Source organism: Panulirus ornatus, chromosome 13, assembly GCF_036320965.1.
Source record: "Panulirus ornatus isolate Po-2019 chromosome 13, ASM3632096v1, whole genome shotgun sequence".
NCBI lineage: Eukaryota > Metazoa > Arthropoda > Malacostraca > Decapoda > Palinuridae > Panulirus > Panulirus ornatus.
In genome coordinates, this window is record NC_092236.1 from 49,944,638 (window position 1) to 49,959,239 (window position 14,602).

The window sequence follows — 14,602 nt, forward strand, 5'->3', positions numbered from 1 at the left end:
GTCTCTCTTTCACGCGCTTATCAGTTAACACGTAATCCAATAATCCTACTTACATACGTAAGTAAGAAGCGTGGGAGGTGGGCAGATTAGAAAGGGTAGTGAGTGGTGGGATGAAGAAGTAAGATTATTAGTGAAAGAGAAGAGAGAAAGCATTTGGACGATTTTTGTTGGGAAGTAGTGCAAATTACTGGGGGATATATAAAAGAGAGGCAGGAGGTCAAGAGAAAGGTGCAAGTGGTGAAAAAGAGAGCAAATGAAAGTTGGGGTGAGAGAATTTCATTGAATTTTAGGGAGAATAGAAAGATGCTATGGAAGAAGGTAAATAAGACAAGAGAACAAATGGGAACATCGGTGAAGGGGGCTAATGGGGAGGTAATAACAAGTAATGGTGATGTGAGAAGGAGATGGAGTGAGTATTTTGAAGGTTTGTTGAATGTGTTTGATGATAGAGTGGCAGATATAGGGTGTTTTGGTCGAGGTGGTGTGCGAAGTGAGAGGGTCAGGGAGAATGATTTGGTAAACGGAGAAGAGGTAGTGAAAGCTTTGTGGAAGATGAAAGCCGGCAAGGCGGCGGTTTTGGGTGGTATTGCAGTGGAATTTATTAAAAAAACTGGGTGACTGCTTTGTTGACTGGTTGGTGAGGATATTCAATGTATGTATGGCTCATGGTGAAGGGCCTGAGGATTAGCAGAATGCATGCATAGTGGCATTGTACAAAGGCAAAGGGGATAAAGATGAATGTTCAAGTTACAGAGGTATAAGTTTGTTGAGTATTCCTGGGAAATTATATGGGAGGGTATTGATTGAGAGGGTGAAGGCATGTAACAGCAGTGTGGTAGAGGATGTGTGGATCAGATGTTTGCTTTGAAGAATGTATGTGAGAAATACTTAGAAAAACAAATGGATTTGTATGTAACATTTATGGATCTGGAGAAGGCATATGATAGAGTTGATAGAGACGCTCTGTGGAAGGTATTAAGAGTATATGGTGTGCGAAGCAAGTTGCTAGAAGCAGTGAAAAGTTTTTATCGAGGATGTAAGGTATGTGTACGTGTAATAAGAGAGGAAAGTGATTGGTTCTCAATGAATGTCTGTTTGCAGCAGGGATGCATGATGTTAATGTGGTTGTTTACTTTCTTTATGGATGGGGTTGTTAGGGAGATGAATGCAAGAGTTTTGGAGAAAAGAGCAAGTATGCAGTCTGTTGTGGATGAGAGGGCTTGGAAAGTGAGTCAATTGTTGTTCACTGATGATACGGCGCTGTTGGCTGATTCAGGTGAGAAACTGCTGAAGCTGGTGACTGAATTTTGTAAAGTGTGTGAAAGAAGAAAGCTGAGAGTAAATGGAAATAAGAGCAAGTTTATTAGGTACAGTAGGGTTGAGGTACAAGTCAATTGGGAGGTAAGTTTGGATGGAGAAAAACTGGAGGAAGTGAAGTGTTTTAGATATCTAGGGAGTGGATTTGGCAGCGGATGGAACCATGGAAGTGGAAGTGAGTCACAGGGTGGGGGAGAGGGCGAAAGTTCTCGGAGCGTTGAAGAGAGTCTGGAAGGCGAGAACATTATCTCGGAAAGCAAAAATGGGTATGTTTGAAGGAATAGTGGTTCCAACAGTGTTATATGGATGTGAGGCGTGGGCTATAAATAGGGTTGTGTGGAGGAGGGTGGATGTGTTGGAAATGAGTTGTTTGAGGACAATATGTGATGTGAGGTGGTTTGATCAAGTAAGTAATGAAAGGGTAAGAGAGATGTTTGGTAATAAAAAGAGTATGGTTGAGAGAGCAGAAGAGGGTGTATTGAAATGGTTTGGTCACATGGAGAGAATGAGTGAGGAAAGATTGACAAAGAGGATATATGTGACAGAGGTGGAGGGAATGAGGAGAAGTGGGAGACCAAATTGGAGGTGGAAAGATGGAGTGAAAAAGATTTTGAGTGATCGGGGCCTGAACATGCAGAAGGGTGAAAGGCGTGCAAGGTATAGAGTGAATCGGAACGATGTGGTATACCGGGGTCGATGTGCTGTCAATGGATTGAACCAGGGCTTGTGAAGCATCTGGGGTAAACCATGGAAAGTTTTGTGGGGCCTGGATATATTTGCCATTTCCCGCGTAGGGGGGATATCATCACTTGGCCCCCTTCTCTGTTCCTTCTTTTGGAAAATTAAAAACAGAAGGGGAGGATTTCCAACCCCTCGCACCTTCCCCTTTTAGTCACCTTCTACGACACACAGGGAATACTTGAGAAGTATTCTTTCTCCTCTATCCCCAGGGATAATTAAGATGAAATTAAGACTTATTTTTTCATGGCGTGAGGAGTGGCCTGATTACAACCTTTTAATTTTTAAAACAGATCAATGATTTAAACATTGAATTTTTCTTAAGTAGATGTAGGTATATGACAGCTAGAGGACATAGCATGAAATTGACAAGAAACTTATTATAAAAGTAGTAGTAAGTAAGTATTTTTGTAGTATAGAAATGTATGGATAGCAAATAATGACTGAAGACATGCAGAGAGCATAAATAGATTTAAGAAGTTGTTTGATAGTAGAAAATGATCAAGAGATGGGACCCTGCAAGTGTAGAACTTTCTCCCCTTAAAGAACAAATCAGTAATTACATAGACCCCAAGCTGTTGTCCCAGTTCATGTTTCTAACATGAAGTAGGAGAAAACTTTAAATCTTTAATCATATTTCACATGAGAATTTGTCCCAGTTCGTGTTTCTAACATGCAGTCGGGCAAATCTTTAATCATTTAATTATATTTCACATGAGAATAAGTGTCTTGTTCTCCAACTTTTATTCTTCATGTGTTTGTACAAAGGCTTTGGTTCCATTGAGATATACCGTTGAACTAAGCAGAGTGTACTTTTGATTATTCTTATAGGTATCAACCACATACTCTGTCAATACTTATTTCATTTTTAAGCATGAATAAGATGTGCCATAAAGAAGCTGAAGCTTCAGCAGTGAATAATTGTGTTTTTCTTAAAGTACTTCTCCAGTTTTATACATCATACATGATTCATTACTTTTACAAGTGACAACTTATGCCTGTAAACTAATATTAAGCTACTTAGATTAGGATTTGGAGTGCCTGGACTGGAACTTTGACTCAAATCTACCTAACAGATCTTGAATTTGGACTTAGATTGCCCAAACTTGGAATCCAACTGGGCTTAGATATGATAGATTTAAGTACTGTACAGCACTAACATATAAGATCAACTGTGTTGTCCAGGCTTAGATATGGCCAAATCATCCACTATACAAAACTAACAGGTAGATGTATTAAGCACAGTCTTCATAAACTGGTATTGGTTGTTTATGGTAACCAGATATTGGCTGAGTCTTTTCATTTGCAATTACTAATTAAGACTTCCCATTGTGGGAAGATACAATCAAATGGTTTCAAAGGACACAACCTGAGGTAGTAGTGTGTTAGTGCAATTCTCGACTTCTTTCTACCCCATTTCTGCTGAGCCACCCTGAGCTAATACTAGTATTACTGCTAGTAAGGGGGACTGAGGGACTGACTAGGAACCTCAAAGACCAGTTGGTCTGTACACCTTAAACATTATGCTGTTTTTATTTACAGGGATAGGCATGACAAATACCAGAGATTCAGGCAGTATTTAAATGTGAAATGAATAGTAAAGGTCTCAGACAACAATGATGTTGATATGTGCTAATGAAGATGATATGGCATAGGTGACAGTTTAGTATTTATTGTTTGTACAGAGTCATTTTGTTACTGAAATTTATCATTATTTAGGCAAAATTAGAAAATCTGTAAGATCAGAAAATTTATATTTATCATTTTCTTGGCAGATCAACAGTGTTTTCATTTCCATTATAAAGTCAGCAGTGGTTGGTGGAAATCTCCAATTATTTCGGTATTATTAGATAGGAGAGTGACCAGAAATAAGGTTGTGCATACATATTAATGTTTAAATCTTCAATCCTAGGTGCTTACTATGGCTTTGCAAAGGTCCCAGTTAATCTTCAGAGGCATTGTGAGGCCCTGTCAGAGGCTGTGCAACAGGCAGATGATCTCTTAAATGTCAGTATCTGCAAGCCACTTGTTTCATGAACAAATTAGCAATAAGTTATGATCAAGTTGTTATATGTAAATCTTTTCATTTGATTAAGCTTGATTGTTAGCTTAGCTGCATAACAAATATGCTGTGATTAAGACTGTTTATTATGAGCACTGCTGTCTATCTTTAGCTGCTATATGACATTTGTCATGCTGTATTATGCTATGAGTTACAAATTTCCTTTTTCTTGTACCAGCTCGCCTTTTCTCGCCTTAGCAAGGACACATCAGGAACAGATCACTGAGTCTCAGAGGAAAAATCCTCTTTTGGCTCCTTCTGTTACATGGACAGTTACAGTTACGCATTTTTTATATACAAAAGTTTTTTGTTAATCCTGCATCATGGATCTCTATAAAAGCAATAATTTTGATGTCTTGTATGCTCATCTGTAGCATCCAAATAAATTAAGTGTCTTGGCCTCATAGTATTAGCACTCACTAGAACTCTGAATATTGGAGTTCAAAGTTTTCCTTCTTATTCATGTATATTGTAATGAAAGAAGATTGTCAAATAAGAGCAAACACACTGACATTCATGAAGTCCAGGATGATTGATGTGATGTTAAAAACTTATAATTTTTCAAAAGTAAAAAGTTAGTGTACAAAGGTGGGCTTGGTGGGTCACTTTCCAATGAGGATTAGAAAACAAAATGTCAGAATTTGTGTATAACTAAATTAGTTGGGAATGAAGGTAATAGAACCCAAAAGTAACTGATTTAATCCTTTAATGTATGAACTGATTAATTACACTTAATTGCACAGTTTGTAATATGCAGCGCAGTCTGCTTCAAAAATATAATCATTTATGAAATGAATCTAACCTGAAGAAAAGAAAACCAAATGAAATGCAATTATATGTTATCTGAGAGAGGCGGCACCATAAGAAAGGTGGCACTATACTGTACACAGAAACCCCCATAATTTGGCATACAGGGGGCTTTACCCTTGACGAATTCAGCTATATTCCAAATTATTTATTATTTTATTTTACTTTGTTGCTGTCTCCCGCGTTAGCGAGGTAGCGCAAGAAAACAGACGAAAAAATGGCCCAACTCACCCACATACACATGTATATACATACACATCCACACACGCAAATATACATACCTTTACATCTCTGAGTATACATATATATACACACACAGACATACATATATACACATGTACATAATTCATACTGTCTGCCTTTATTCATTCCCATCACCACCCCGCCACACATGAAATAACAACCCCCTCTCCCCCGCATGTGCTCAAGGTAGTGCTAGGAATAGACAACAAAGGCCACATTCGTTCACACACTAGCTGTCATGTATAATGCACTGAAACCACAGCTCCCTTTTCATGTCCAGGCCCCACAGAACTTCCCGTGGTTTACCCCAGACGCTTCACATGCCCTGGTTCAATCCATTGACAGCACGTCGACCGTGGTATACCACATCGTTCCAATTCACTCTATTCCTTGCACGCCTTTCACCCTCCTACATGTTCAGGCCCCGATCACTCAAAATCTTTTTCACTCCATCTTTGCACCTCCAACTTGGTCTCCCACTTCTCCTCGTTCCCTCCACCTCTGACACATATATCCTCTTGGTTAATCTTTCCTCACTCATTCTCTCCATGTGACCAAACCATTTCAAAACACCCTCTTCTGCTTTCTCATACACACTCTTTTTATTACCACACATCTCCCTTACCCTATTTTACTTACTCGATCAAACCACCTCACACCACATATTGTCCTCAAACATCTCATTTCCAGCACACCCACCCTCCTCCGCACAACTCTATCTATAGCCCACGCCTCGCAAGCATATAACATTGTTGGAACCACTATTTCTTCAAAATATACCCATTTTTGCTTTCGGAGATTATGTTCTCGACTTCCACACATTCTTCAACACTCCTGGAACTTTCGCCCCCTCCCCCACCCTATGATTCACTTCCACTTCCATGGTTCCATTCGCTGCCAAATCCACTCCCAGATATCTAAAACAATTCACTTCCTCCAGTTTTTCTCCATTCAAACTAACCTCCCAATTGACTTGTCCCTCAACCCTACTGTACCTAATAACCTTGCTCTTATTCACATTTACTCTCAGCTTTCTTCTTTCACACACTTTACCAAACTCAGTCACCAGCTTCTGCAGTTTCTCATGCGAATCAGCCACCAGCGCTGCATCATCAGCAAACAACAACTGACTCACTTCCCAAGCTCTCTCATCCACAACAGACTGCATACTTGCCCCTCTTTCCAAAACTCTTGCATTCACTTCCCTAACAACCCCATCCATAAACAAATTAAACAACCATGAAGACATCACACACCCCTGCCGCAAACCAACATTCACTGAGAACCAATCACTTTCCTCTCTTCCTACACGTAAACATGCCTTACATCCTCGATAAAAACTTTTCACTGCTTCTAACAACTTGCCTCCCACACCATATATTCTTGATACCTTCCACAGAGCATCTCTATCAACTCTATCATATGCCTTCTCCAGATCCATAAATGCTACATACAAATCCATTTGCTATTCTAAGTATTTCTCTCATACGTTCTTCAAAGCAAACACCTGATCCACACATCCTCTACCACTTCTGAAACCACACTGCTCTTCCCCAATCTGATGCTCTGTACATGCCCTCACCCTCTCAATCAATACCCTCCCATATGATTTCCCAGGAATACTCAACAAACTTATACCTCTGTAATCTGAACACTCACTTTTATCCCCTTTGCCTTTGTACAATGGCACTATACAAGCATTCCGCCAATCCTCAGGCACCTCACCAAGAGTCATACATACATTAAATAACCTCACCAACCAGTCAACAATACAGTCACCCCTTTTTTTAATAAATTCCACTGCAATACCATCAAACCCGCTGCCTTACTGGCTTTCATCTTCCACAAAGCTTCTGCTTCCTCTTCTCTGTTTACCAAATCATTCTCCTCAACCCTCTCACTTTGCACACCACCTCGACCTAAACACCCTATATCTGCCACTCTGTCATCAAACACATTCAACAAGCCTTCAAAATACTCACTCCATCTCCTTCTCACATCACCACTACTTGTTATCACCCCATTAGCCCCCTTCACTGAAGTTCCCATTTGTTCTCTTGTCTTATGCACTTTATTTACCTCCTTCCAAAACATCGTTTTATTCTCCCTAAAATTTGATGATACTCTCTCACCCCAACTCTCATTTGCCCTCTTTTTTGCCTCTTGCACCTTTCTCTTGACCTCCTGCCTCTTTTATACATTTCTCAGTCATTTGCATTATTTCCCTGCAAAAATTGTCCAAATGCCTCTCTCTTTTCTTTTACTAATAATCTTACTTCTGCATCCCACCACTCACAACCCTTTCTAATCTGCCCACCTCCCACAAGCATCTTTTGTGCAAGCCATCACTGCTTCCCTTAATACATCCCATTCCTCCCCCACTCCCCATACCTCCTTTGTTCTCACCTTTTTCCATTCTGCACTCAGTCTCTTTTGGTACTTCCTCACACAAGTCTCCTTCCCAAACTCACTTACTCTCACCACTCACTTTACCCCAACATTCTCCCTTCTTTTCTGAAAACCTCTACAAATCTTCACCTTTGCCTCCACAAGATAATGATCAGACATCCCTCCAGTTGCATCTCTCAACACATTAACATCCAAAAGTCTCTCTTTCGCGCACCCATCAATTAACACGTAATCCAATAATGCTCTCTGGCCATCTCTCCTACTTACATACATGTACTTATGTATATCTCTCTTTTTAAACCAGGTATTCCCAATCACCATTCCTTTTTCAGCATGTAAATCTACAAGCTCTTCACCATTTCCATTTACAACACTGAACACCCCATGTACACCAATTATTCCCTCAATTGCCACATTACTCACCTTTGCATTCAAATCACCCATCACTATAGCCCGGTCTCGTGCATCAAAACTACTAACACATTCACTCAGCAGCTCCCAAAACACTTGCCTCTCATGATCTTTCTTCTCATGCCCAGGTGCATATGCACCAATAATCACCCATCTCTCTCCATCCACTTTCAGTTTTACCCATATCAATCTAGAGTTTACTTTCTTACACTCTATCACATACTCCCACCACTCCTGTTTCAGTAGTAGTGCTACTCCTTCCCTTGCTCTTGTCCTCTCACTAACCCCTGACTTTACTCCCAAGACATTTCCAAACCACTCTTCCCCTTTACCCTTGAGCTTCGTTTCACTCAGAGCCAAAACATCCAAGTTCCTTTCCTCAAACATACTACCTATCTCTCCTTTTTTTCTCATCTTGGTTACATCCACACACATTTAGACAACCCAATCTGAGCCTTCGAGAAGGATGAGCACTCCCCGTATGACTCCTTCTTTTGTTTCCCCTTTTAGGAAGGTAAAATACAAGGAGGGGAGGGTTCCAAATTATTAGAAAGAGATTTTTAAACATGGGAATAAGTGAAAAACAAAAATAAAAACTGCTTTATGTATGACAACTTCCCACAAGTAGATGATCTTGGAGTTTTATGAGTTGGTTGTCAGTGGTTCTGAAATACAGGGAGACTCAACAAAGTAAACTATATGTTGTGTATTAGTACCTGTGTAACGTTAAACAACTGACAATTAAAGGTACGTGCATGAAAACTACAATGTTTACAGGTGGGTTGGATTGTTTATTCACTGTCCGACGAATGCAACTGAGCAGGGATTCTGGGTATAACCCAGCTCAGGTTAGAGTCTTTGGTGAATGATGTGGACTACCTTGGAATGAATATTGCCAGTGAAGCATTTGCATCACTATAAGAGGTAGAATGCTCAGCAGCTGCCTTCCTGGAGTAGCCACTGTTGCTAGGCTGCATGTTTTTATGTTAATGCTTGATAAATGAATGAATTTTAGGCTAGATGATTATGCCATACTACCTTTGGATGATTTTGCCCGAGTCCTCGTAGTTTTATAATGTTCATGCGCATCTGTGCCGCCAGCATGATGAGTTCTTTCTAGGATATTGTTAATACTTTTCCTGATTTGTGAGACCTTTACTTGGGTGCTTTCACTGCATCTTGGAACTGAGTGTCCTCTGGGATTGATTTATTATTCATGTATGAAACATATGCTCCTCTATCCTTATCTTTTTAATGGTGGTAGCCTGTTTCCTTTCCATCACCACTCAGCCATTCCACAGCATTCTACTTGCTCACTTCACTCTTTCCACCTTTGTTTTAAACTGGTAAGACATCTTTTGTGCCTACCCCTGAAAATCTACCATATCTTCATTTTCCTACGAAAGTTTTTCATCTTTATCCTCAGTTGAATATGGCATTTCTTATATTATCTTTTCCCATGTTTTCTAGAAGGTACCCCCCATATCACTCACCTCACTACTACTTTCCATTTTCCAAGCCAAAAACTCTCATGCTAGTGTGTGAACCCCCTTTGTATCACTCACCTCACCACTACTTTTTATTTTCCATTCCAAGAACTCTCATCTGTTTCCTGTTATGGCACTCCTTACATCTTTCAGTGACGCCCTGGTCCTTAGGCTGGCTAACAGTATAGGTATTTGGTGGCAGAAACGTTCAACTTACTTTGCCATCTCAACTAAAGAATTTTTATGTTGCAGGATGAGCATGGGTATTGTTTAACAGGAGCATTGCTTTGACATTCCCATGTAGAATGTTTAGAATGTTTTCTTTTGAGAGCTTTTCTCTTAAAAACAAAAGGCTTATGGAACCATTTATACTGTGGTCCTTTGTAAACTAAGCATTCTTGTGTTGGCCCTATGAATATTAGATAGATTGCCCAAAATGTTATTTTAGGGAATGATGTTTATGATGCAAACATTGTTGGATTTCAGACAGTGAGACCCATCAGCTTTGGCACACATAAGTGCTCAGACTTGTTCCTTGCTCCTTTTTCTGCCTGGAGTATGATACTAATTCCTGTTAGCCTGAGTATTTATATATCTAGCACTGCTTAACAATAGAGTCCAGTCTCATATGCATTATATAACTAAAAGAGCAAGAGTTTCCTGTCATTTGTTAAAGCTTGAAAGGCAGAATGATCTCCATATTTGGACCTAGGTTCTCCCTAACCATTTCCTGTTTTTAAGGATTACCAACTTATAAGTTTATAATGTCAGCCAATAATGGCATGGAACCCACAGTTAAATGTACACTTAAATATTTAACTGCAGAGTGAATGGTTATTCATCTTACAGGAATATAAGATACCCTTTCTAACTGACTGTCTTGTGTTAGATACTATTTCCTATGGCCATTAATTTTCCCAGTGAATTCTCTGAGGTTTTTACTGTCATAAAACACTCTGGAGCTGATTGTAAATTCCTCACAGATGCTGTCTGAAGAGAGATGCTGGCATCAGTACATTATCTCCATTGGATACACTTTTATTTCCTCATTTTCAGAGCAACTTTCATACTAGACATTCTGAAAATACTTGGTCTTGTCTTGAGAAGTTATAGTTTATCTCTAGATAGCAAAAAATAGCAATATGTTGTGATAGTGCTGGCAACTACCAATGCTAAATTGGCCTAGGTGGCATGCTTCCCTACAGGCCATGCACTTACCTATGTGGGTTACTTAGCAGATTTGCCATAATTTAGCATGTCACTGAAGTATTGCATTTTTTGAATTTTTTTTTATCTTAAAAAATAACTGAAATATTGCAAGAAAATTAGTTATGTGGGGGTTTCTGCTGTAAAAGTGCTGGCACTCATGAGGCCAGGTGAACTCTAGAGAACCTGTAGGGATATTTACAGTACAGTACACTGTAAGAAGACATTATGTTATGTTCCTACATAGTCTTTAGAATTTTTCATATTTTAGCCGTAATTTCCTGTGAACATGGATAAGGGGTTGCAAAAATAATGACAGTCTGCTTGCATAGGGGCTGTTTTAGTTTCATTTAAAGGGTCAAAAATAAAATCTGTATGTGTGGTTTAATGTTGTATGAATAATTGGTTGTGTATATGTATGAATTATTTGTTAAACACAGTATGTGAGAGTATAGCACATATAATTGGTTGATGCAGTTTTCATAACAAAAGGGAAATATCTGACATGTTTATTAGTACAACTTCAGTTGATAATGAAATAAAGAAAATACTATAAAGACAAAATTTCAGTAGATAATGAAATAAAGAAAATACTTTAAGGACAAATTTACTTTTGAATTTCTTTTCCTAAGCCAGTAAAAGTTATAAGATTTGGTAAATGTTCCTAAATATATCATTAACCATCATCTGAAGTTGTACATTGGATTGCTTGGTTCATTTACTGTAAACCACATTAATGTAACTAGAATCAAAATTGTGATTATACGTAGCATATGTTGGGCCATTTTTCGTATGTTTCCTTGTGCTACCTTGATAACACAGGAGATGGCGATTATAACATAGCATATGTGAATGAGGTCATTATTAATATCACTGTTCTCATTGCCGAGCATTGTTAGTTAAAGCTTGTACTCTGTCTACCTCAGTATATGAAAGAAGCACAAAACACATGGAGCAAGGTGTATTTATCATTGGTACATCCTCTAAGGGATGGACAGTGTCATCTGTTTTGATTTGGAATTGGTCACTGAAAATGGAATGTAGAATCGAAGGTTACAGAAGTATGGTTATGTGTAGGTGACTGTATTTTTCAGAGAAAAATTGGAGAACAGTGTTTCAAATGTGCTTTGAAGTCAGGATGCCATGTGAGATGTCAGAAAATTTATATTTATCACTAAAGATTAATATTTTCATATCTTGACACAAATATTAGTTTTAGGGAGCAGATTCATGGAGATGCAGGTTGCAACTAGATCTTGTTGCATTAAAGTTAAGGAATTAACTCTCTCTAGTTGTTAATTTTTTCAAAGAACTCTTCAGTTCAGTATTGAAATGAATGTAATGAATTATTTATCATTACTCTGTTATTAAAGTTAAGGAATTAAGTCTCTCTAGTTGTTAATATTTTCAAAGAACTCTTCAGTTCAGTATTGAAATAAATGTAATGAATTATTTATCACTACTTTTTTATTAAAGTTAAGGAATTAAGTCTCTCTAGTTGTTAATATTTTGAAAGAACTTTTCAGTTCAGTATTGAAATAAATGTAATAAATTATTTATCATTACTCTGTTATCCCTTTCCCTCAAAATATTTTTTGGGTTGTAATACTTACTCTTCAGTAATAGAGCAGATTTATATATATCAGAATAACTTAACATTGCTTAAGTGACAAAGGTGCTCTTACATGTTTCGTTATCCTTGAAAATTTTCATATAGATGGGTAGGCATCTGACTCTTTCAGGTATCTTGAAAATGAAGTTTTGTTGAACTTTTCCAAATGCATGTTGGCCCATCCAATTTTCCTGTTGCCAACTACTTTTTAGAGTTGTATTGAATTATGGCTTCTGTTACTCTTAATCCTTGTCTGTGTCTTGGTTGGAACATATTATTTCACAGAAGAATTTCTATATGTTCAAGTATAGTGACCTCACTACCTTTTATCTCTTTATGACCAGATCATCAGTAGTTAATGTCTGGCATACATTGTAATCACAGCTTTGTCATGTTTGCTTATAGATGGTATTAGCTCATCTGAAGTCCTAATTGTTTAGGAAGCTGCAGATTGCCCTTGTCCAGCCTAATGAGAGGATTTGTGAAGCACTCATTTCTAGAGATTTTTAGGCTCACAACACATTCATTGCAGTTGGGTTGTACATACCCCTTCGATTTATTTTTCTATTCACTGGCCTCTTCTGCTTTGAGGCAAAATATGCAGCCATTAATGCTTGTAGTTGCATCCCATGCTTTGTTACTAGATACTACAGCCTATATATTTTCCATACACTGGGAGACCTGTATGAGATATGTGATTTCATGGTATGTAATGCTTTTGCTACCTATTGGTTACACCAGTGAAAAGTTACCTTTAGCAAGCTTGGCTCTATCATTTTCTGTTGACAAAAGGGAGCACAGTCTTAAGAAACTTTTCTTTCTAAAGGAGTCCATCATTTCCCTGCTACTGGAAGTAGCACAGCTTTGAAGCTGCAGGATCCCCCTCAGAGAAATGGGTCCTAGGGTTATATAATAATATGGAGTGCAAATGACTGGGAGATGTATAAAAGAAAGCAGCTGGAGGTCAAGAGAAAGGTGCAAGGGTTGAAAAAGAGGGCAAATGAGAATTGGGTTGAGAGAATATCATTAAACGTTAGGGACAATAAAAAGATGTTTTGGAAGGAGGTAAATAACTTGCGAAAGACCAAGAGAACAAATGGGAATATCAGTGAAGGGGGCAAGGGGTGAATAAAGTGAGAAGGAGATGGAGTGAGTATTTTGAAGGTTTGTTGAATCTGTTTGATGATAGAGTGGCAGATATAGGGTGTTTTGGTCAGGATGGTGTGTTATGTGAGAGGGTCAGGGAGAATGGTTTGGTTAAGAGAGAAGAGGTGGTGAAAGTCTTGTGGAAGATGAAATCTGGCGAGGCAGCGGGTTTGGATGGTATTGCAGTGGAATTAATTATGAAGGGGTGACTGGATTGTTAATTGGTTGGTGAAGTGCCTGAGGATTGGTGGAAAGCATGTATAGTGCCATTGTACAAAGGCAAAGGGGATAAAGGTGAGTGTTCAAAGTAAAGAGGCATAAGTTTGTCGAGTATTCCTGGGAAATTATATGGGAGGGTATTGATTGAGGGGGTGAAGGCATGTACAGAGCATCAGATTGGAGAGGAGCAGTGTGATTTCAGAAGTGGTGGAGGATGTGAGGATCAGGTGTTTGCCTTGAAGAATGTGTGTGAGAAATATTTAGAAAGATAGATAGATAGATGTTATCCCTGGGGATAGGGGAGAAAGAATACTTCCCACGTATTCCCTGCGTGTCGTAGAAGGCGACTAAAAGGGAAGGGAGTGGGGGGGCTGGAAATCCTCCCCTCTCGTTTTTTTTTTTTTTTTTTTTTTTTTCCTTTTTTTTTTTTTTTTTTTCCAAAAAAGAAGGAACAGAGAAGGGGGCCAGGTGAGGATATTCTCTCTAAGGCCCAGTCCTCTGTTCTTAACGCTACCTCGCGAACGCGGGAAATGGCGAATAGTTTGAAAAAAAAAAAAAAAAATAGATAGATCTGTATGTGGCATTAATGGATCTGGAGAAGGCATACGATAAGATTCATAGAGATGCTTTGTAGAAGGTGTTAAGAATATATGGTGTGGGAGGTAAGCTATTAGAAGCAGTGAAAAGTTTTTATAAAGGATGCAAGGTATGTGTACAAGTAGGAAGATAGGAGAGTAAGTGGTTCCCAGTGAAGGTCAGTCTGTGCCAGGGATGTGTGATGTCTCCATGGTTGTTTAATTTGTTTATGAATGGAGTGGTTAGGGAGGTAAATGCAAGAGTATGGAGAGGGGCAAGTATGCAGTTTGTTGGGGATGAGAGGGCCCAGGAAGTGATTCATTTGCTGTTTGCTGATGATACTGCACTGATAATGGATACAAGTGAGAA

General features: G+C 38.7%; 1 protein-coding gene across 1 annotated transcript in view; it reads left to right on the forward strand.

The window, feature by feature from the left end:
- LOC139752861 (ADP-ribosylhydrolase ARH3-like) overlaps positions 1 to 14,105 on the forward strand; it is a 112,870-nt gene extending 98,765 nt beyond the window's left edge. Inside the window, exons 9-10 of the mRNA XM_071668858.1 lie at positions 3,968 to 4,062; positions 4,296 to 14,105. Of these exons, the coding sequence (XP_071524959.1) occupies positions 3,968 to 4,062; positions 4,296 to 4,343 (143 nt within the window). The 3' untranslated portion in view covers positions 4,344 to 14,105. The remainder of the gene's footprint in view (positions 1 to 3,967; positions 4,063 to 4,295) is intronic.
- The last annotated feature ends 497 nt before the right edge of the window (positions 14,106 to 14,602 follow it).